The sequence below is a fragment of the Pelmatolapia mariae genome, linkage group LG3_W (assembly GCF_036321145.2).
Source record: "Pelmatolapia mariae isolate MD_Pm_ZW linkage group LG3_W, Pm_UMD_F_2, whole genome shotgun sequence".
Lineage (NCBI taxonomy): Eukaryota > Metazoa > Chordata > Actinopteri > Cichliformes > Cichlidae > Pelmatolapia > Pelmatolapia mariae.
In genome coordinates, this window is record NC_086229.1 from 86793699 (window position 1) to 86815747 (window position 22049).

The 22049-nt window shown below is 40.7% G+C and overlaps 2 protein-coding genes and 1 non-coding gene across 4 annotated transcripts in view; 1 reads left to right on the forward strand and 2 right to left on the reverse strand.

The window, feature by feature from the left end:
• Positions 1–1495: 1495 nt before the first annotated feature.
• LOC134625069 (U1 spliceosomal RNA) lies at positions 1496–1658 on the forward strand. The gene has a single exon (XR_010093688.1). It is a non-coding gene; the product is annotated as a U1 spliceosomal RNA (small nuclear RNA).
• Positions 1659–3838: 2180 nt separating this feature from the next.
• On the reverse strand, positions 3839–10821 carry tmem88b (transmembrane protein 88 b). The gene is made up of 3 exons (XM_063465478.1): positions 10314–10821; positions 6544–6948; positions 3839–4532 (listed from the first exon to the last, which is right to left on the reverse strand). The coding sequence occupies exons 2-3, from the start codon at positions 6940–6942 to the stop codon at positions 4248–4250; spliced, it is 684 nt and encodes a 227-aa protein (XP_063321548.1). The 5' UTR covers positions 6943–6948; positions 10314–10821; the 3' UTR covers positions 3839–4247.
• Positions 10822–17194: 6373 nt separating this feature from the next.
• kdm6ba (lysine (K)-specific demethylase 6B, a) overlaps positions 17195–22049 on the reverse strand; it is a 47900-nt gene continuing 43045 nt past the window's right edge. For both annotated transcript variants that reach the window (XM_063470200.1, XM_063470201.1), the window contains 11 exons: positions 21887–21992; positions 21551–21756; positions 20911–21011; positions 20748–20816; positions 20505–20653; positions 20300–20414; positions 20011–20198; positions 19765–19906; positions 19443–19569; positions 18945–19115; positions 17195–18815 (listed from right to left, as the gene is read on the reverse strand). In XM_063470200.1, coding sequence (XP_063326270.1) covers positions 18798–18815; positions 18945–19115; positions 19443–19569; positions 19765–19906; positions 20011–20198; positions 20300–20414; positions 20505–20653; positions 20748–20816; positions 20911–21011; positions 21551–21756; positions 21887–21992 — 1392 coding nt within the window. In that variant the 3' untranslated portion in view covers positions 17195–18797. The remainder of the gene's footprint in view (positions 18816–18944; positions 19116–19442; positions 19570–19764; positions 19907–20010; positions 20199–20299; positions 20415–20504; positions 20654–20747; positions 20817–20910; positions 21012–21550; positions 21757–21886; positions 21993–22049) is intronic.

Sequence of the window (22049 nt, forward strand, 5' to 3'; positions counted from 1 at the left end):
ATCACCTGAGCATCCTTTCACGTGTATAGTTTTTGGCAAAGTCGCTTTTTCATAAGTCTCATTGACATTAAAGGTGTCTGTTTTCAAGAGAGGCGTGGCCGAGGACGTCGCAGTTCTGTAAAAAGACTTGATTACAATATAGATAAAATAACGCAGTGTCATAAAAATACTTGCAAAACAGGACATTTCTTTCTTTTTATAGGCTCTACAAGCTTTTACCGATATAAGCAAATATTAGACGGTCAATTAACGACAAATATTAGACAATTAACGACTTTTTTAAACGTGCGTTTGAGATAGACATCGTTCTCTAAATGTTATTAACTCAGCATTCTGTTTATCCTGGAATACGTCGTGTATTTTATGGAGAAAGTTTTCCTGTATGAAAATAGCCCAGCCGTCATCTTCAATGGCACCTTCAGCTTTCCTCAGATGAGTGTTGAAAATGTCGCTTCTGTGGCCTTAAACTCGGTGGTGTCGTGACTCTTGCTAGTCCATGGGTAAGCCAATGATTAATAAATCATTAATAACCCCTGCTGTGACTGAACTTTTCTTTTCGGGTACTAATTAAGTTAACAGGCTGATTAACTTGTGCGTCACCAGGTGTCAGATAATGTAGGTCTCGTCTGCTAATTAGTAGCCGTTTATACTGTTTTCAATGTATGCGAGTATGGGATAATTTATGGCAGCTAAAACTGTGCAAGTTGATGGCTTAACTTCACCAAACAAGCTCTTGTTTAAACGTCAGATGACTTTTATTCAATATTTGCGTTTATGCAAAATAGCCATGTGTTCACTGGACTCATAGCAGCAGGCCTACTGCACTTGCTCCCGCCCCTGGTCAGGGTTAGCTTGTCGGTGTGTTTGGTAGTCCACTAGATGGCGCCAAAACTCACAGTACTCTTACAGCCACGCTAGCATGACATTGCTCGAGCAGTTTATTCGTAAAATAGACGAATGCCGACGCATGTTTTGTCCCATATGGACTTGTTTTACAGTGTACTGATTTTTTTCTTAACGTTTTATGCCAGTTTTGTTCAACTTTTGTGGGCAAAGCTGGGGAAACACCTGTTAATAGTCACCAGGTCGAAATGGCTGAATGAAACCACAGTTAAAAAGAAAAGCCTCACTTATCACGTTAGTGTTATAATTTTGGACGCTTGCAGAATATATAACATAAATAACTGCTCATTCAATGCTAGTGTTTATATAATGATTTGCAAAACTTTTAAAAATGAAACGCTCGCTGAGCGGAAGTAAGCTGCGACGTCAAACCCATACATTGCGGCAAAGCATTATGGGAAAATCTCAGCCTATTTAACTTTCAAATTAACTATTACATGTCAATAAAATAGCATTAATCATTTGGTGAACGAGTTAGATGTTAAATGATGATCGTGTTCCACTAAACATTGTGTTGCTGCTTATTTCCGTAATACCGTCAGGCTGACTCGTATGTGGTTGAAACCCACCCCCGCCTGGCGATCTCTAACTCATACTTACCTGGCAGGGATGACACCATGATCACGAAGGTGGTTCATCCAGAGCGAGGCTTTGCCATTGCACACAGGCAATTCTGACCTTTGTGAATTCCTCAAATGCAGGAATCTCAACTGCACAATTTATGGTAGTGGGGACTGCGTACGCGCTTTCCCCTAATAACGTGTAAAAAGAAAGTTACAACTGCACTCTCTCATTCAATAAGTACAGCATCAATCGGGGTCTATACTGCGAATGAAATCTTTGAAAAGTGCTTGGATTTCGCGTGTAGTGCTTAAAACTTCTTGAAACTGTAACCGTATTTCATTCACCACAAATAACTATCTGCTTGAATAGTTTTCTTCAGATGGAGAAATAAAATGAGTCGCAAAGTCTAAAAGCAAAATTTTGCATTGCTTCTCTGCATGTCAGTCTGCCGAACAGTGAGTGCACTAACATGCCTGGAGGTTGCCGTTTTAATGAGTGTTTGCTGGAAAACGACAAATACAAATCATGGATAAGACAAGGACCAAATCCACCTGAAAGGTCTGCAAAAAGGATTTGCACCTTTTGACAGGGGGGACTTTGCGTAAGTACTAGTAAATAAATTTCCATTGTGTGTACGTTACACATGTTCATTTTTTTAAATTATTGTTTTACTAGCTAGCAAACTCGCGGGATAAATGATTGAAATGCACTGAGTATGATACAATACGGCAGCGCTATTATAGCAGTTAGTTATGGCGAGGTGATGTATGAAATATGCTGTGAACTTAGCTAACATTACTTTGCAGTAACAGTAAGGTGAGTTACCCCACTCAAGTAAAAGCTTTAAACGTTAGCCCGATACTTAACTAGCCTACTTAAGGCTTTCTGATTAAAGACTAAAAGCGAAGTTGTCACCAAGTAAAAGGAATACTGTTTATATTTTTGTATATGACTGCAGCTTTTTCTATCATTAACATGGTGCCTTTGGAAACACCTTAAGCTGAAATCATGGTAATAAGAGGGACTGATCCATATGTGCACAAAGAATAGACACTGTTTTTGTGCTACCGAAGTTCCCTGGCTTTCATTCAAAATCTGTTTATCGTGAGCGCCTACACATTAAACAACTTAAACATTATAATGGCTTCAAGCTCACACTGAGGCCTGTGGTGCACTATCAGCCACTGAGACAGTAGACACATTTCTATGTTTTTGTATATGAATATTTCATACTTTAAGGCTGCCTGTTTATTTAACGGAGATGAACAAAATACATTACAATTGTACCTAATAATATCAAAGATGATAGATGAAATAAATAGATTTTAGGTAGATGCTTGTGCATTCTTAAAGTCTTATATGTTGATTTGAACTGAGTGATCTGTTCAAAGCCTCCCAGCCAGTGCTGTTCTCCATGCCTGTGTTACTGTACATGATGCACAAACACTTTAAAGGTGATCATTTAGGACTTCAACAATAATATAGACAGGAATGTAGTGAAACATCTCACAGTTAGTTTTGAATAAATGAACTAAAACAAAAAAAACATCTGTCTCCTACTTTTTGTGTCATGTAGGAAAGAAACATCAATATCTGGTGAGAAGACTTATTAATTTGGCCTTGCTGTGTATTATTTTGGTTTGATTTTGGTGTTTGGTGCAGTTTTCTTGTTTTGTTTTCAACAGGAGATTTGATTTGAACACATTTGTACATCTTAATTTTTAAGTGAGATGTGCCTTTTGAGTTTCGACACTATATGCATATAAGGCAGCCTTTTCCTTTTGCAGTATTTTTGTGTGGTGCGTTTTTCTCTTTTTAATGAAAGGGGAACAAAGGACATTTAACTCAACCTAAGATGATTTGTTGTAATTTTCACATGGTCTCACTGAGGTGATGCAAAGTGAAACATGCATTCTTGTTTGTTTGTTTGGTAATGTGCTAGAAAGACTTGAAAATTGACCTTGAAAGTCCTTAAAAGTGCTTGAATTTGACCCTGAAAAAGGTTTATGAACCCTGATTAATCCAATACATTATTGAAGCAATTTAACAAGAATGGGGATAGATACTTTGTTATGATATGTAACATCGTCTGTTTATCACAATACATCACACTCTTAGCTGTCTGTTGTATTTTAAAACTTGTAACAACTATGATGTCTAATAATGCCTAACAAACAACAGATCTTATTTGTTTATTGGCTGATAACAGTCAAAAAGACTAATGTTGGTGGATTTCATCGTTCCCCTAAAACAGTTGTTGTTACTCCAGTCGGCTCTGATAGTCGCTCTGGTGGAGAGATGGACCACTCCTCTTTAAACTGCTTTTGAACTCTGTAAACTCGCGCTAATAAAACGGCAGACCACACCAGCAAACTCTCGTAGCTTTGTTTATTTAAAAAAGGAAACAAAACATGCAAGAGAATGCAGTCACAGTTTGCAACAGCTAAAAAGAAAACTACACTAGACATATAAATGTTTCTCATTATAACATAAATGTGACAGGATACAGCTGTGAAGTGTCAGTACAACCTTTGTGGGATTTGATGTTTTTTAGATCTCCAGCTTCCTCTCAATTATTTAAACACATACAAATAAACCAGACCATCATGTAAGTGTCTGTAAGAGCTGGTTTTTATAGTAATTATCGTTCACATATCTCAATTTTCCTGACATCTGCTGCCGTTTCTTAACCCCTCTTTTTTTGTTCGTGCCCCTTCGCTTAATCTAAAGGTCTTTTCTCACCCTGTTTTCTTTTCCCCTTTACCCAGCTCACTGTCATCTCACACCCAGACCTTCCCCTTTCCACCGCCATCAGCAGCATCTCGACCCCCGCAGCAGCCCGTGCCCAGGCCACGATGCTGGGTGGCCGGGAGGTTCTTGTACACGGCCCGGCTGTATGGAATGAAACACAGGCCCAGCTGGAGGTGTCGGGCCAGACGACAGTATGCAGCCAGCGCCAGGACTAGCAGAGGGGTGACCAAGAGGAAGCCCACCACCAGCAAAGCCACACAGCCTCCATCGGTCAGTAGGTCTGAGCAGTAGGGTGTAGTTCCATGGGGGCGCACCTGCAGAGACCACATGGGAAACTTTAGTGTTTTCAGTCAGTCATCATTTTAAACCTTTAATTTTGCAACTTTACCCAGGATGATACATTTTTTAAGAAGGCTCGGCTCCCACATAGTTGCAAACGCGAAAACCTTGGCTGATCTGCCGGCCGCCATCACAATCCAGGGGATGACGTACTGTATGTGGTATGTGTGTATGAGGTGAGGAGATATAACACTCTCATTCTCTCGCACACACATAAACATATGCATGTCTGAGAGAAATAAATGGAACTAAAAAGACGTTGGTTGAAGCTACTGTGAGCTGGATCGATGCTCTATGTCAAAATATGTGCAATAGCACAGTGGGAGTGGAAGAAAAGGTGAAGGGTTCAAGATATGAATGTGGAAGAGGAGGAGAGACGGTAAGCCTGAATTATCCCTATCAGCCCGTGAAGTGAACATATGAATGCACGAGCAAAGTGCAGGCTGCAAGAAAGAGGAGAAAGCAGAATGACATGGAAAACACTAAACTCAAACCTCTGTCAATCTTTGCCTGTAGAGTTGCAAATAGGGCAAAGCTGTGTATAGTTTAACTCACTGGAGTTTTCTTTTCTTTTAAAGAGAAGTTTGTCTCATTGACGAACTTTTCATCAGCATCTTTTAATGATGCTGATGTACTGGTGCACAACTCTTGCCTTGCTCAGTTGTGCACCAGAATCCACTGCTTCCCCCAGCACCGGAATTTGAAATAAGGTATTCTATATTGTTCTTTTAAATGATTAAAGTTGTGCAGTCTTAAAGCCGTATAGTTGATTTAATCTTACTTTAAAAATAAAAACAACGAACATTCTGCATAAAAATATGATATAGTGCGAGTTAACGGAGGAAGCGATTAGAATAGGAGTCGTAGAAGATAAGACTCGGACAAGTATGCCCGTGTTTGTTTTAAAATCGTGAGAGCTCCTGAATGTCTCCAGATCTGAGGCAGGGTGTACTGGGAAAGGAATGCGCTCGTTTCTTTTTTGCAAAAAGTTGTATATATTGCATGTGTGGTTGACTGTTGCAAAATAGTTGATTTTATGTGGTGTGTTTTCTTAAATACTTGGATCCAACTTACTTTCTGGATATGTTCTTTTCTTCGGCCCTTTTTATTTCTCCTGAATTTTCTCCTTTCTTCACCCTGCCAGATCCTGGTTAATCCTTTTCTAAGCTGGTGTCACATGAGGTCTTATTGTGAGAGAACATGAGAGAATCCTGGTCCCTCTGGTTATTAAGGAGGCCTACACAAGTGCCATTGGTATGTGTGAAAGCCTCTGATCCACCATGACTTTTTGGTTTAGTCCAGGTGATGCTTCTGCATACAATGTTAAGTGAGCAGCTTGGTTTTAGCTGTATGTGCTTTTCAAAAATATTTTTTCCTCATATGCATTTCTGTGTATTAACCATTTATTTAGTTTTTACTATTTATATTTTTCACCACTTTATGGTGTGAAAGCATTTCAGATATTATGCTTTCACAATCATGTGTTAAAAAGTGTATTTTAATCCCTAAAGCAGACATTCTTTAAAGTTTTGTGCTCTAATGCCTATCCTACCTAGACTCCTGGCCACTTGCCCTGTCCAGTTGTTTCTCCTCAACATCTAAAAGAATCTGAGACTTATCAGATTATAAAACCTCTCATCGATGATAAAAGCCAAAGCACTCCCTAAGCCCCAAGCACAACTATTTCAAACTTGTGGATAAAAGTTACAAGATTAGGACTTGTAGCTATTTCATAAAAAGATGGATGCAATCATCTCCACTTAGCATCTCTCCTTACATACTCCAGTGGTTTCAAATGTCTGCGATGCATGTTTTTGAGAGCAAATAGCTCTATGAATTATTATGAAATGCGTCTGAGGATGCATGTAGATGTGCTAATCGAGTTTAAATTGCGCCTGAATGCCGCGGTGCAGAAGAAGAACACAAAGAGTCCACACAGTTTTCACACGTTCCCGTTCATTCGCTCCCCGTTTTCCTTTCTCTTACTGTAGAGTGACAGAGGAAGCCAAACACAACCATGACGATGGCTGGTGTCAGGATGATCCCGAACACCAGTCCAGCGAGGCACGCGTTGATTGCGGCGATCAGCACGTTCTGAGCGGTCACCAGCACCGAGCAGGCCCAGCAGTCGAGAGATCCCCGCAGCTCCAGAGGAGCCTCGCTTCCCCCGCCGCCACTCTCGGCTGCAGAATAAGGAGGAGGCACAACCACACGTGAAGGTGTTTCTCTCCCTCCACCCACAGCCGTGGTGGATGCCAGGGAGTTGGAATGGTGAAGATGCTGCTGCTGGTGGTGGTTGGTGTGGTGATGGTGAGGTGGCAGTTCCTCAGACAAATCCAAGGCCTGATGGTGTGCCCCCCTCTCGAGAGTACCAGTCATACTCATAACAAACTGTGTGAAGAAAAAGAAATCGAAACTTGGTCTGAATCAACATCAAGGATGAGGAGATTGTGCACATCATTGCAGGTGTTTTGAAGGTGTTGTATGTGTGGCCAATGTTTTTGTGGTTGGAGACTGTGTGAGCAGTCAGGTGTCAAAGTTACAAAAACCACTGCAAATTCTTCAGATTGCACTTATCCATGGGTTAGTGGTTGTGGGTTCACTAAGAGGTTACATGCTTTTTCTGTCAGGAAGCTAGCCTTGTGTGATGCCATCTGTGAGGTGATGATTATCAGCGAGCTGATTGGCCAAAAGGAAAAGGCCCCATAATTGCTATATGTAGTTTGTGAAGTGGAGAGATCAAGGCTAACTCGCATCAAAGTTTGTACATGTGGGTGTTGTTTGCACATGTACTTGTGGCTATGTGGTGTTGTGTGTTGTGCCTCTGTAAGTACAGATGCTACTAAAGAAAAAGGTTTAACTCCTCAGGTAGGGCTGTGCGATATGACCAAAATCTCATATCCCGATATAAGACATCTATCCTCCCGATAACGATACAAATCACAAAAATTTTACATTTTCTGAAAATTCTGTGAATCTCGGGCAGCTCGACTTGCGTGAAGTGTTTCCAGCTGGGCATCGAGTACCTGGAGTCCAGTGTTTTAACCGATGCATGAAATGATACATTTTTAGACATAACTTGTAACGGCCGCCGTTTCCTTTGTGAGTATTTATTACACAGCGTGCTGCGGGGAAAAGCCTGGTCTAACGTTTGAGTCTAAGGTTTATTTTTTAGCACCTGGCGGCTCTTTTTTGCTTCTCATCCGTAAATACTCTGCATAAGCTTTCACGTGATTCAGTTTATTTTGAAAAGTTTCAACAGGATCTTGAGCTTTATTCTGAAAGGCTTATGTGGAAAATAAACAAGCGGACACGCGATGGTTTTACCGTCGTTGTTGCTAGCGACAACACATAAAAAAGGGGCTTGTAGTGTGGTTATATTAAATATAAGAGAAAGAGAGAACTTTAAGAAATTAATATAGCCACTATAGTGACCATCAAAACGGTGAAAAAATATTGCCGTAAACAGTTTACTTTGCGACACCACAAAACAAACGATAGCGTAAAATGAAACGATAGATGTTTTTATATCGTCATCCGATCTATATCGTTATATCGAACAGCCCTATCCTCAGGCTAGTTTTTGATCACAGGTCTCCAGCAATAGAGGCCACTTTAGAGCAATGATAATTAGCTTAATTTGTAGTAACACTTTTTTACTCATTTTTCTAAATGTAGCTTAGGAGAATATATCTTGTACTAGTAAAACAGTCCACCGTTACAAATCGAACCCTTATAATTTTCACTGTAGCTCAGTGAAGCACCAGCTCAATAATGCCCATGACTTTGCTACTTTAAAAAACTGCACCGCAACGAATTATTCACTTACTTTGTGTTAAAATAATGGTCATGTTTTCTCGTGATTTAGCAATTTTTTGACATCGGAAGAGATCAATAAAGGAACAACAGTTTAAAAGGAGTTGGTCACAGGTTTGGATATATTACTGTATAATATAAAGTGCTTTTGGTTGACTTGTATATAAATTGTGTTGAAGTGAATTGAATAATTCTCCCAACACAAAATTTATTAACAATATGGAACAACATAAAAACGATGCAGTTTACTAATGTAAATATGGCATAATGTCAATGTTGCGGTAATGTTATGTTCAACCTATCTGTCTTTTAGAACAATAATCTAACATATTCACAATATTGCAGGGGACAGGGTTAAATATTTTAAATATTTTGGTTAATTAAAACAAAAAAACCTTAAAATTATCTATCCATCCATTTTCCCACAATATTATTAATGGCCAAGGTGCCATTATTGCAAAATGTTAGGCATTTTATGGAAATCAAATGTTTCATAAAGTGTATAGAGTCATTTAACTTTTATAAATAATGGCCTCGTGAGCATGAAATACTAAGAATAAGTTATGGCAATTTTATATAACAAAAAATCGGGTAGATATATCATTTTAATGTGGTCAACCACACAGAGCTCATTGTTTAACTTATTACTTATTTAATTGAAATTGATCTTAAGAGATCTTACACCAGGACGTTGCATTCTTTTTGCGCTAGGGCAGATTTTATGGGGTACGCAGCTGCATCTGCTGCAGGATATCCTCACTTCTCTGAGGTCAGGAGACAGCGATGACCATGTTGGAGAGAGGACGTGAGAGTACCACGGTTTTGCAAGCTGCCAGAAAAAGCTTTTCAGTGCTGGAAAAATCCCAGCAGGAAAGACCTACTCAACCTCTCATCCTTTTATTTTTAAAAGCATTGCCACACACTGATAGGAAGGCCATCTTTTCTTTGACTTGAATGAGTCACAGATTCATATTTATGCCGTATGGGAATGCTGTGTGGACAAAAATTGAGCACATTAGACTCTATCCTGTGCAGGAACCAGTGGAGGACTATGCCTGTGCTGGCGGTGGTGTGATGTGTGTAATGAGTGGTTCATTGTGATGGCAAGATGTAAGTTGTGTGCACAACAGCAGCTTTTTGTACAAACAAAAATGGGTGAGGCCGTTTAATCATGTAAAGTCAGAAAGGGCAGGTAAGATGGCCGTGTGTGCACGCTGTGTGCACATAAAGCTCAAGTTGAACAAAAAGTAACCTTCAAAATATATTGGCTAACATTGGACTCACTGGATCTCAGCAGGTACAACAGATCCGGGGGGTTCGTGATGCTGTCCTGGTGCTTTAGTGTTAATTTTTCCACGCCTGTGTCCCATTGTTATCCCAAGTGTTTTTGTAAGGTGGAAGGTCATAAAGGAAGGACTGGCAGGAAAGTGTGTATGCGCACATGCGTGTGTGTGTGAGGTGACTCATTGTGCAGCTTACTGAAAATACATTTAAGGACTCCGCCCATTTTACTCACTGCTCTTACTTTTCGTGGCGTAACGTGTTGTGTCGTAACTAAATAGATTATTTCGTTTAGCTCAAATATGGAAAACTGAGCAGCGAGGTTAATGAAGCTACTGTATGATGATCTTTTGTTTGCCCGACACTTTTTCTTTTTGAGTTTATTTTTGTGTCATAGTGTGTAGCGCTATATTGTGGATAAGCTAGGTCTCAGTGCTGTCATACTTCATTGATTCAGGGAGATTTTCTATTGTTCTTTCTTTCTTTCTTTCTATTATCTGGAACAAAATAGCTGCAATAATACTTGTTTGTCTCTTATACTCATTACGTTCTGTTGAACATCAGTAAATAGATGTAAACAATGTTTTAGCTTCAGTGTAGTTACTTAAATCTCAGCTGTTCAGTGTTAATATGGTTTCATTGTTTGAGGTCGTACTCACGTTGTGCTGTGGGGCCCGGTGGACCTCTTGCTGTTCCTCCTCCAGATTTTTGCTGCTTTTCTCACTTCTTCTGCAGAAGACTTGTGACCAGTCTGTCAGCCAGACTTGTGCACTCCCTGCACACTTTAATGAAGCTCTTTCGTTCTGCTTTTATTCCTTCAACTGTTCCTTTCCAGTTCTCCAGAGTGAAGTTGACACAGGCTTTGAGATCTTCTTGGAGGTTCCCCTCTGAAGCCTTATCTCTTTAGGTGATAAATTGGTTTCCTGCAGCTTTGCTTTTGGCTTCTGTCAGATATCCTGAGATGTCAGTAGAAAAGATTGCGTCTTAAATCTTCTGTCGTCTTCTCCAATCCACCGATCAAATTGTTGCTGTGGACGAAGTAGCGCAGAGATGATGGTGGAAATAACTGAAGCTTCCAGTTGCTGTGGTCTTTGTCTTCGGTATGTCAAACTTCTGTCTCTGCCCTCCTCTTTTTACCCCCCATCTGATTGAGTCCAGAGTGCTGTATCTTCCCTCCTCCTGCACTCCCTGCATCCATCCCACTTTCTCTCCACCCACCAAACTTATCAACCCCCCCTACTTTTCTCCAGCAACTCCTCTCACTGCACACATTCCACCTCTCTTATCCAGGACATGCTACACCCCTTCACCCTCTCCCTGTTGCAATGGGGGCTGGGTGTTGTGTGTTAGGGGTCAGAATGAGGCGGCTGACCTGATAAGTTGAGGTGCAGGAAAGCAGAAAAAAGGGGGGGGAAGGGCAGTAGAGGCAGACTTGGTTTGTCTTAAAGGTGGAGGTACCACGGAGCTGAGCACATTCTTTTTATCATGTTTATTTGTATTACAGAGTCCAAAAACTGCTTTATAAAATGTTAACCAGTGATTTAAACGTACAGGATGATAAACTCAGCTAGAGTTGATAAGAGGCAGATGATGCCATCTGACACTTAAAGTTTCATACACAGCTCTCTTAAGGTGTCAACGCAGCATTTCAATCAGGTTGACTTTGACTGGGCTGTTGCAGTGCCCAGTCTGGGCCAAGCTTTAGCTGTCAGACAGATGGTCTCACATTTGACTCTAGAATACTTTATATACAGAGGAGTTCATGGTTGACTCAATGACTGCAAGATGCCCAGGTCCTGTGGATGCAAATCAAGCCCCCATCATCACCCCTCCACCTCCATGCTTGACAGTTTGTGTGAGGCGTTTGTGCTGAAATTCTCCTTTTAAAAGGAGTTTTTGGTTACGTTGTTATTATAAATCAAGCCGTAGAAGGTGTGATTTGGACCTCTGTGGGTCTTAGAGGTAGTGTGTGACACCAGTGTGTGGCATTGCCGTGCACGCATGAAAAGTTGGTTTGAGTCCAGAATAGCACCCTCTTTGTGCTACATGCTACAGAACCAGAGAATCACTAAGTTTAGTGAGAGCTGAAGCAAATTTTATACATCTAGATTTAGCTTGACCATGTGTGTGTGTGTGTGACTGTGTTTATATGTCTTTGTGGGGATCAAAAATTGGAAGTTTACTACACTTGTGGGGACCAACAGCCCTTATGAGGACCAAAATCCCGGTCCCGGAAAGTTTGAAGGCATTCTTGAGACTCAAAATGTGGTTTTAGTGTCAGGGATACAATTAGGTTATGGTTAGGTTTAGGCTGAGGGTTAGGGTTAGGATTAGGGAGTCATTGTTGATGGTTAGGGTAAGTGGCTAGGGAAAGCATTAAGTTAATTAGATGTCCCCGCAAAGATATGAAAACATATGTGTGTGTGTGTGTCGTTTTTAGTGCAGTAATGTTTAATACATGTTTTTTTGTTGCGTAGTTCATGCCCCTGTTTCTTAAATATACTGACTACACTGATGCGCTACATTTTGCCATTTGCAGTGTTACAATATAGTTCAGCTTTTCTCTGTAAAATGAAAACAAATGCTCAAGTTGCTTTTATGTTTAGTAGGTCTTTATAGAAATGAGTTTTAGATTAGCTAAAAAGATTTTTAAGTAGAGGAAACACTGATTTGACCTGCGCCCTCCGCTTAAAGGACATTGTATTTAAATACTACGTCACGTTGTTGCTCTTAAAACATCCTGTTGTTAGGGCTCGACAATGCTGTCTGCAGCTTTGAAGACCTGATCAATATCCAGCAATAGTTCTGTCTATGCTGTTGGGTTCAAATCAGCCAGGTACCTGATAAAGTGTAAAATGTAAGAATTTAAGCACTAATACATCTAATATAAATATAGATGGTTGATGGGTTTTTTGTGTAATCAGTTTGAAGTCGCATGCATAGCTTTTGTCCTTAGGTAACACAAATAATAACTAAAGATTATTAAAAAGGAACTACTATGTTTCCATGTGTAAAATTACACACTTATATTATGACAACTGTTTTATTCTAAATGCTAAAAAAAAGCCTTTATGGTATAAAACTCCCGTGCACAGACAGAACGTTGGCAGGTCACCGTGTCCTCGGGTTAAGCTAGAGGCCATGGGGCCAGCAGGAGGACAGGCTGAAGGAAATCCTGCTTGAAAACACACAGGAAGACCACCTCCGTCTGTCTATCTGTCCACCCCGCTGCAGTCAGGTGGCGATAAGAGAGCCAACGCTCTCGTCTCAGCCAAGAAAAAAATACTTCAGCTATGCAATCATTACCAAGCGGTTTAATCAGGACGATCAAACTTTGATGTTTGTTTACGCTGCTCTTACTGAGCATGAGAGCAAAGGCTGTGAAGTAACTATTTCATCTGTAATGTCGAGATCATACAAAAAACAACCAAGTAATCTGAAGTAGTGACTTTTCTGCTGTAGCATAAAGGCTTATACTTTTATGCTACATTAAGCAGAAAGGTCACCTCTAGTTCTACATACCACGTATAGCTGTCCCATTGATGTCTTCAGATTTATTGGGTAACTGGGGATAATAAAGAGGCCAAAGAAGGGCTTTAAGTAAATAAACAGTGCAAGCTCGAAGCAGAGGAAAAAGGCTGGAAAATCAGGATCAGACAACACTAATTATTTTGCTTATGCTCTGATCTTTTATCATTTCACTGATTACAGCCTTTGTGGGTCTCTTGGGATCTTGCCGTCTTACCTCACTGCTTTCTATCAGTGTAATCTCCCATTCTTCATGTTTCTTGCAACATCTTATATCTGTTTATTATCGGACTGCTGCTACTGCTGCTCATCATACTAAACTTGAGGTGTGACTTTGACCAGAATAAATCACCATCTGAACAGATAGATTCTTACAAACCATGTGTCTTACCAGGACCTGTCTGACTTGTAGCATTGATATACTACCTTTTTGCACTAGTGCTCATTGGTGGCTGTGGTGGTATAAACAAAGAGCAATCTAAAGCAAACTTTAATGCGTTCTCTGTGTGACTTGTTGTCGTATAATCTGTGAGGAAAGTCTGCACACGTCTGTTATTGCTTTGTGCTGTTTCCTGCTCTGCTATCTCTGAGGTTTTTCTGCTTGTGCAATCTCCTTCCTTAGTTTATCCTGGATTCTGATGTCCAACTGGAAACTTTTAGATTACTCTAGCCGTATTTTTTCACACGCTTGTCTAACAATAGCAAGCCCGAGGTGAGGACGTGAATAACAAAGCCGTGCCAAACATATGTCACAGCCAAAGGATATGACTGTTTTTAAATGGTTTGAAGGAGGGTTGTGACATATTTTAGAGCGGTGAGGTGGCTGAATGTGTGCTATAAATAAGAAGAGAGGCGCAAGAAGACAGTTAGCGCAGACGGATCATCAGAGAGGTTAAAGCTATTGTATTCAGAGGTGCAGGTAATGAATACTTTGAAACAAGCTGGACACAGCTAACACAAAAAAGTGTGTCTTGCTCCTCCATGTGTGCGCTCACATTAATGAAGGCTTTGACAGGATTTATGTGGCGATTGATTTTTCAGCAAATTGTGTCACAGAGAGCTCTGTGTGTGTCAAATCAAATATAGAATAGATAATATATATTTTAATTATTTAATTTTGAGGTAATAAATATGTTTCAGTGGATTTTTTGACCAGTGTTGCTACAAAGTAACAAACCTAGAAGCATGGTGATACATGATGAGTATCATGACAGTGGCCCAATTTTCCAAACTGTGTTAGCTGCAGGTCCAGCAGTGTAGAACCAACTAATTAGGATCTATAAGATATACTTTAATGCATCACCAACACATTCCCAAGTTTGTGCTGCTTTAATTTCACTGCGCAGCTTCCTTCAGTGGTATTATTGAGGAACATTTGCATTCGAGCACTCGATTATTATAAGAATTAACAACAAGTGGTGCTTAGAGTGAAATAAATAATAGAAACTCTGGTCTGAAACCCGGACTAGAGAGACAGAGAGATATTTTAATGCAAAAATATGATCACAATTTTTTATCAATCACTATTTTTTTGGTGTATAGTTACTTCTTGAAGGTAAATAAATTACAGTTCAAAAACAATTAAAGGAAGACTTGGAAAACAGTGGGGTAAAAAATCATGCTGAATATCTGTTCTGATATGGACCGAATAATGAGTTAGGTGTCAGGTTTTGGAAAGCAGGAACCAAACATAGGACCTTCTGAGTTGGCGACAGTGATATCACATAGTTTGATGGAAATGGCTTGTCATGTCTTTATCCTGTCTTCCTTCTCTCACCTCAACCGGTCGCAGCAGATGGCCCCGCCCCTCCCTGAGCCTGGTTCTGCCGGAGGTTTCTTCCTGTTAAAAGGGAGCTTTTCCTTCCCACTGTCGCCAAAGTGCTTGCTCATAGGGGGTCATATGATTTTTTTTTCCATGTACGTGTTATTGTAGGGTCTACCTTACAATATAAAGCGCCTTGAGGTGACTGTTGTTGTGATCTCCAGATCATCACTCACCCACCACACAACTGGTCATGCTGAACGATGTTACAGGCAGCATAATGTTTCCCACGGGTTCTCCAGACCCTTTCACGTCTATCACATGTGCTCATGGTAAAAATGCACTCATCTCTGAAATACACAGAGCTCCAGTGGTGGACCTGCCAATTCTGGTATTCTCTGGAAAATGCTAAACTGTGGGATCAATGTGACAGTGAGCACGGGCCCCACTAATTCAATTCAATTCAGTTTTATTTATATAGCGCCAAATCACAACAACAGTCGCCTCAAGGCGCTTTATATTGTACAGTAGATCGTACAATAATAGATACAGAGAAAAACCCAATAATCATATGACCCCCTATGAGCAAGCACTTTGGCGACAGTGGGAAGGAAAAACTCCTTTTTAACAGGAAGAAACCTCCAGCAGAACCAGGCTCAGGGAGGGGCGGGGCCATCTGCTGCGACCGGTTGGGGTGAGAGAAGGAAAACAGGATAAAGACATGCTGTGGAAGAGAGACAGAGATTGGTAACAGATATGATTCAATGCAGAGAGGTCTATTAACACGTAGTGAGTGAGAAAGGTGACTGGAAAGGAAAAACACAATGCATCATGGGAATCCCCGGCAGCCTACGTCTATTGCAGCATAACTAAGGGAGGATTCAGGGTCACCTGGTCCAGCCCTAACTATATGCTTTACCAAAAAGGAAAATTTCAAGCCTAATCTTGAAAGTAGAGATAGTGTCTGTCTCCCGAATCCAAACTGGAAGCTGGTTCCACAGAAGAGGGGCCTGAAAACTGAAGGCTCTGCCTCCCATTCTCCTTTTAAATACTTTAGGAACAACAAGTAAGCCTGCAGTGCGAGAGCGAAGTGCTTTAATAGGGTGATATGGTACTATAAGGTCATTAAGATAAGATAGGGCCTGATTATTTAAGACCTTGTATGTGAGGAGCAGGATTTTGAATTCAATTCTGGATTTAACAGGAAGCCAATGAAGGGAAGCCAATGCTGGAGAAATATGCTCTCTCTTTCTAGTCCCTGTCAGGACTCTTGCTGCAGCATTTTGGATTAACTGAAGGCTTTTCAGCGAGTTTTTAGGACTTCCTGATAATAATGAATTACAGTAGTCCAGCCTGGAAGTAATGAAGGCATGAACTAGTTTTTCAGCATCACTCTGAGACAGGATATTTCTAATTTTAGAGATGTTGCACAAATGGAAGAAATCAGTCTTACATATTTGTCAGAGCCTCAGGCCACTCTCATGAAGTCTGTTTTTGATTGTTTGGTCATAGACACCAGTGGCCTGTTGGCATTATTATGTACTTCTTTGCAGTTCTAATCCTGTTCCTCCTTGCACAAAGGAGCAAATATTAGTCCTGCTGATGCGTTAAAGACCTTCTATGGCCCTGTCCAGCTCTGCTAGAGTAACTACCTGCCTCCTGGAGTCTCCCCCATGCTCTTTAGATGGTGCTGGGAGACACAGCAAACTTTCTTGTAATGGCACGTATTGATGTACCATCCTGGATGCATTGAACCTGTGCAGCCTCTGTAGGGTCCAGATATTACCTCATGCGACCAGTGGTGACACTGACACTAGCCAAATGAGGGTTGTCTCATTGTTGCCCCTCTAGTGCACCTGAGGTTAATTTCATCTCAACAGCAAAGCAGCTGAAACTGATTAGCAACCTCCTTAACTGACTGCTGCTTAACTCACCAGATCAATATCCCAAAGGTTTAATTAAAAAGTGTTTCTTTAATTTTTTTGGAAAAGTGTATTAGACAGGAGCAGTTGAACATCTCGTCTGTTTTGGACCAACTCTTAACGCTGTGCTGTCAAATCAACTTATCATTTATACTGTATATGGATTAATTTTGGATTGCAGAAAGCACATCTGAACCTAAATGAGTGGGTTCATCCTTTGACCATTCTCCACTTCTACATCAAGTTTTATAAAATGCGTCTCGAGCGTGTAGGAAAGATGCCGGTGTCAGATGGGAGGTGAACAAATTCAGACAAATTGTGCTCAGTCTGAATTTATCAAAAAGCGTTTATTAATAGTCATAGTAATGTCACAAATTCACAAGTGTTTAAGACATGTCTGGCTCAGTTTGGTGTGTATGTCTGCAAGTATGTCTGTGTGGATTCTCTAAACAGTGCAGTTATAAATGAATGACCACAAAGAGAAGGAAAGTGTAAGATAATATTGCAACAGGAAAAATAGAATTCTCATTTTAAGAAGACAAAAAAAAAGAAAAATTGTTCAGAGAGAACATTTAGCACCATCTATCCCGTTAGCATATTCAACAGATATCATAAAATCATTAAAATCTCATCTAAAAGCCCCCTACATATTAAAAAAAATTACCATTTCTCAAAACACTTTGGAAAAAAAGTCATTCTGTTCCTTTTTTAATAAGCGTACAAACACAGCATTCCATTAGTCATCTTCTCTACGTGAGCAGTGTGCCTATTGTCTACAGGAAAGGTGGTGTTATATTAAAGATAAAGATATAATTTAATATATATCAGGAGAGAAAAGACCGGAGGCAAGAGGCGAGCACCAGAGAAACAGTAGCCTCCACTCCGTCGGACACAGCCTCCATGTTTTAGTTCTTACAGAGCAAACAGTCACCATAAAACAAAGGGAATAAAACATAGCAAAAATTGTACAACCCTATCAGAAAAGGGAGAACGCCAATATCCAATAAATAGAGGAAACATTTTAAATTAAATGTACAATGCCAAAAAAAAGTTCAGGAAATACGAAGTCTGCATATTGGAACAAACAAAACACACACCAGAGACAATGACTTTTTCTTTTTTTTAAAGAGAGAGGTCATACACAGAGTGAAGAAATGAACAAGACCTGACGACCTGTGACAACTGAATATTATTCTCCAGAGAAAACAAAAGCTAGAACTCATAGAAACAAAATTTACAACACATTCAAACTTCTGAAAAAAGTAAAGTTAAAAAAAAACACAAGAGCCCCTCCCCCAACCCCCCACAAAAAACAACCAAAGTTGCTATAACCCGTATCTTTTGAAGCATTCCAAACAATTTTTAAATTCTTAATGCTTTTAGAAAAATGTTCATAACTCTATTATTAGTATTTTTCCATTTTCTCTTTTCTAAATACAAGGCCAATGTGGTATATATCTAGGCGGATCTAGTTTAGAAAAAAACCAAAACAACAATAAATTATTTTTAAAAAGACAGCACCCCACGAGAAATTTCAAAACAGCATGTACAAATTTCAATATTCAAGACAAGAGAAGAGTTCTTTCCGGTACTGACAGAAACACGCCGTTGAAACCATCAACTACCCTCCACAGTTTGTTCAATGACAGCACCAACTGCCCCCGTTAACCACCACAGAGTCCAGGGGTTCTCGTTGAAAGCACCATCTGAGATTAAACTGGTATCTTATTGGCGGCTTGGTTTTTTTTCTCTTTGTAAACAAGTCATGAGTAAACGTATTCAACTGGCTATTCGGCAAGTAGTAGCAGTAGTCGCAAGAATCATGCTAAATAATAATGAATGGGTAAGTTGAAAACCAAAGTGAAACTGTCTTTGTCCTGTCTCGCAGGAGTTTTGGTTTATGGCTGAGGAGATGTACGTGGGTCGCTCTGTCATCGGGAGGAGGAGGCCTGGAAAGACGAGACATAAATACAAAGATTAAAAATAGATATATTACTGACAAATTTAAAAAGTCAAAGTCTTCGATCGAGTTATTTCATGAAAGAACTGGGATTATGCACTAAAAAGTCAAGTCTCACCAGGGTGAAGGAATCGTATACGTTCATGAGCTCCTCTATGCGGTACTGCTCCAGCACAACTACGTTGGTCAGGCTGGGGTTGCGGTGTCGTGCGCAGTCCTCGCAGTGAACCACGTACGTCTTCCTGCTGTTGTTCTCACTCGTCACAAACAACAAATTGAAAACCTCCACCTGCGACAGGAAAGAGCAGCAAACTTTGATGAGTTGATCAGTCTTCTGGTAGAAACTTCAGGAGCCATCTTTAAAATCTACAGCTTCAGAGTTAGATGATACTAAAAAGTCTTATTTTTCCTAGCTTGTAAGCTTACTGGTAAAGATAAGACAGTAGACTCAGTTGCCATTCTATGTGCCCTAACAAACTCACTCTAAAACCCCTAAAAAAGGTCTGTAGATGATGAAGATGAAGATAACTACCGAAGCTACAAAGAAACGAAAGTCTGTTTAAGTTTGTGTTAGCAGAAAAGAGAACTCTGTATTTGGTGACCGACGGTTACTCACATCGCACTCGTTGCAGTAGTAGGCAGGCTCGTCTTTGACTCGACTCTGATAGGAAATCTTTTTGCCTTCAGCCACCAGCTGGTCACGCAGGATCTGGATGTGCTTCATGGACTGCATCAGGCAGTGTCTGACAGGAAGGCAAAGACCCACATTTGCAATCAATATCAATATTCACGGGCAGTTTTTCTGTGGATCGCCACTTTAAAATCATTGCAATGTTTTCTGCTTTCACTAAAACAGATTTTTAGTTTGTGCTGCTGTGGATTTACCTACCAAGTGCCTAAACTTTGGTGTGTAAGTAATAAAAACCAGCTGTACTCACTTGATCATCTTGTAGGTGTCTGGGTCAGTGATCTTCAGAGTGCGGGCCACATTCCAGGACACATGAATCATGGGGACAATGGACTTCACCTTCTTCACTTCGTTCCACTCAAACCTCTCGAGCGCCAGCTGATACTGGTAGCCTGTAAATATACATGAAACAATATTGAAAAATACAAGAAATGCCACCTTAAAAAAAAAAAGTTGAATGAATATGCATTTGGCCACTAGATGGTGCCCTTCTTACCATTCAAGGGTCCAACATTCCAGGCAATATTGTTGCACCAGCCCACAGCCTGAACCCAGTGAACAGTACCAGCATTAATCCACACCAAGTCTCCAGGCCGCTGGATGAAGCGGTACACTGGGATGTTGGCGTTGTAGAGGTCCTCCAGTACTGGCCACCAGGACCCTGTCAGGTAGTCCACTCCGTGCCTGAGAACATTAAAGGCAGACATGTAGAAGGTGTCCAACTGTTGTAAACCAGCCTCACCACAACATTCCTGCACATCCACTGTTACTCTCCAGCTACTCACTTCTCACAGAAGTCACTGATGGCCTGCCAGTAGTTGTCATGGACACAGAACCACTCGCAGTCTCCGGGGCCAATATTGATGTTCACTGAGCAAAAGTTGTTGTTCTCCTGGTGACCTGTCAAATAAGCACACACAACATTGTATGTTTTTGCTCCATCACACCTTCATTTAGATAGTAACCTGTGTTGCCTATAGTTTCCTTTACCTGGTGTTCGGCTCCCTGGGACCTTCATGTAGAGCTGGACGCTGTTCATGCCTAAGATGGTGTGTCCGACATGGGTCAGCATGTTTCCGCTGGATGACACGCGCATAAATGCTGGAAGCTTCTGCAGCTCCTGAAGCTGAGGCTTCCACCTGAGCAGAGAGAAAAGATTTGAATGCCGTCCTCTTAGGTAATGTGCAATTATTAGCTGCACAAAGACACAAAGAGTTGTTTTAGGCTACTCACCTCTTGGGATCAGAGAGATCAATGTTGGTGCCAAATTTAATGATTTTCCCAACTGGTTTCTGCTCACCACTAAAGAAGATATTGAAGCTTTAGTACAAATGACAAAACCCTGATGTGCCTCCAAAAAAGCTGGGTTAAATGTTTTATAGAAAAGTGCACTTACTTGCAAGTTTCTTTAGAGCTGTCTTTGTTGGGAGTCTCAGAACTGTTGGGTGGCTTCTTCTCATCGTCTTCATCATCCTCTTCATCACTGCCTTTCTCCTCCTGAAAAGACAGACAAGTTTATAAGGTACATGAAAGTCCCGACTGCCTGTATGATGTCAAACGTGAATGGGGTAATGGAGCACTCCATGTTGCATAACTCTTGATGTATTGTTAAACCTTTCTGGGATCATATTCCAAGCTGCTGTTTCAAACCTGCTCTTAACAGGTTCAGGAAGAAAAAAAACTGAGCTCCTTCAACTTCTGCTCAAAATGAAAGAATTAGTTTCAACACTGTTGGATCTCTTTTAGATGCTTCCACAGTTATTAGAACTGAAGTTTGAACTGGGCTTGGCTAAAGCCACTGCTTTATTAATACCCTGTCACTCAGACTCTATCTATTAATGTTATCTTTTATGCATACATTCAATTACATCGAGGGCTGTAATTAGCATATATTGGTTATGGTCACAGAGAAAACATGTTCTATATCCACACTGACACGGACTTGTTTTTTGCTCCACCACCTATTTTAATCTTTAGGATTACCATATAAAGCTAACAATCTTAATTTCTGTAAATAGCACTGGATCAAAAAATACCTGGAGAGACTCCTGGAAGCTGGAGGCCTGGTACTGGGCGTACTTGGCGATGGTGGTGTGGGAGCGGCTGCTCTCACAGGGCCACGTCTGGCCCGTGCCACTAGGGTCCCAGTTCTCATCGGCAGGTTGCTGCACTTGAGTCCTCACCTCCACCATCTGATCTGCATTGGCTTCCACCAGGGATTTTGTTGAAAAGAGCCCAAGGTCTGAAAAGGTAATGGGAAAATTAGGTACAAGTTTTCCAAATCCTGTTTCTCTTCTTCATAAAATTTGTGAGAGTCTACTTGTATGTTGTTTCATTATATTTGTTTACACATAAAGCCACTGTAAACTTACTGAGTCGCAAAGATCCAGCTAGTCCTCGGATGACAGTAACAGGATTCTTGGCGTCAGTACAGAACTGCAGGAGGACAGGGGAGAAGGCATCCCTCTTGCTTTCCAACTGCAAAGAAGAACATTACCGCGTTACAAAATCTCTTTTTATGCATAATTAAATCAC

Bases quoted from the DNA above. Each gene is read 5' to 3' on its own strand.
- tmem88b (XM_063465478.1), bottom strand. From the start codon at position 6,942: ATGAGTATGACTGGTACTCTCGAGAGGGGGGCACACCATCAGGCCTTG. The intron at 4,533-6,543 runs GTAAGAGAAAGG...TGGTCTCTGCAG, and splicing joins GCTTCCTCTGTCACTCTACA to GTGCGCCCCCATGGAACTAC.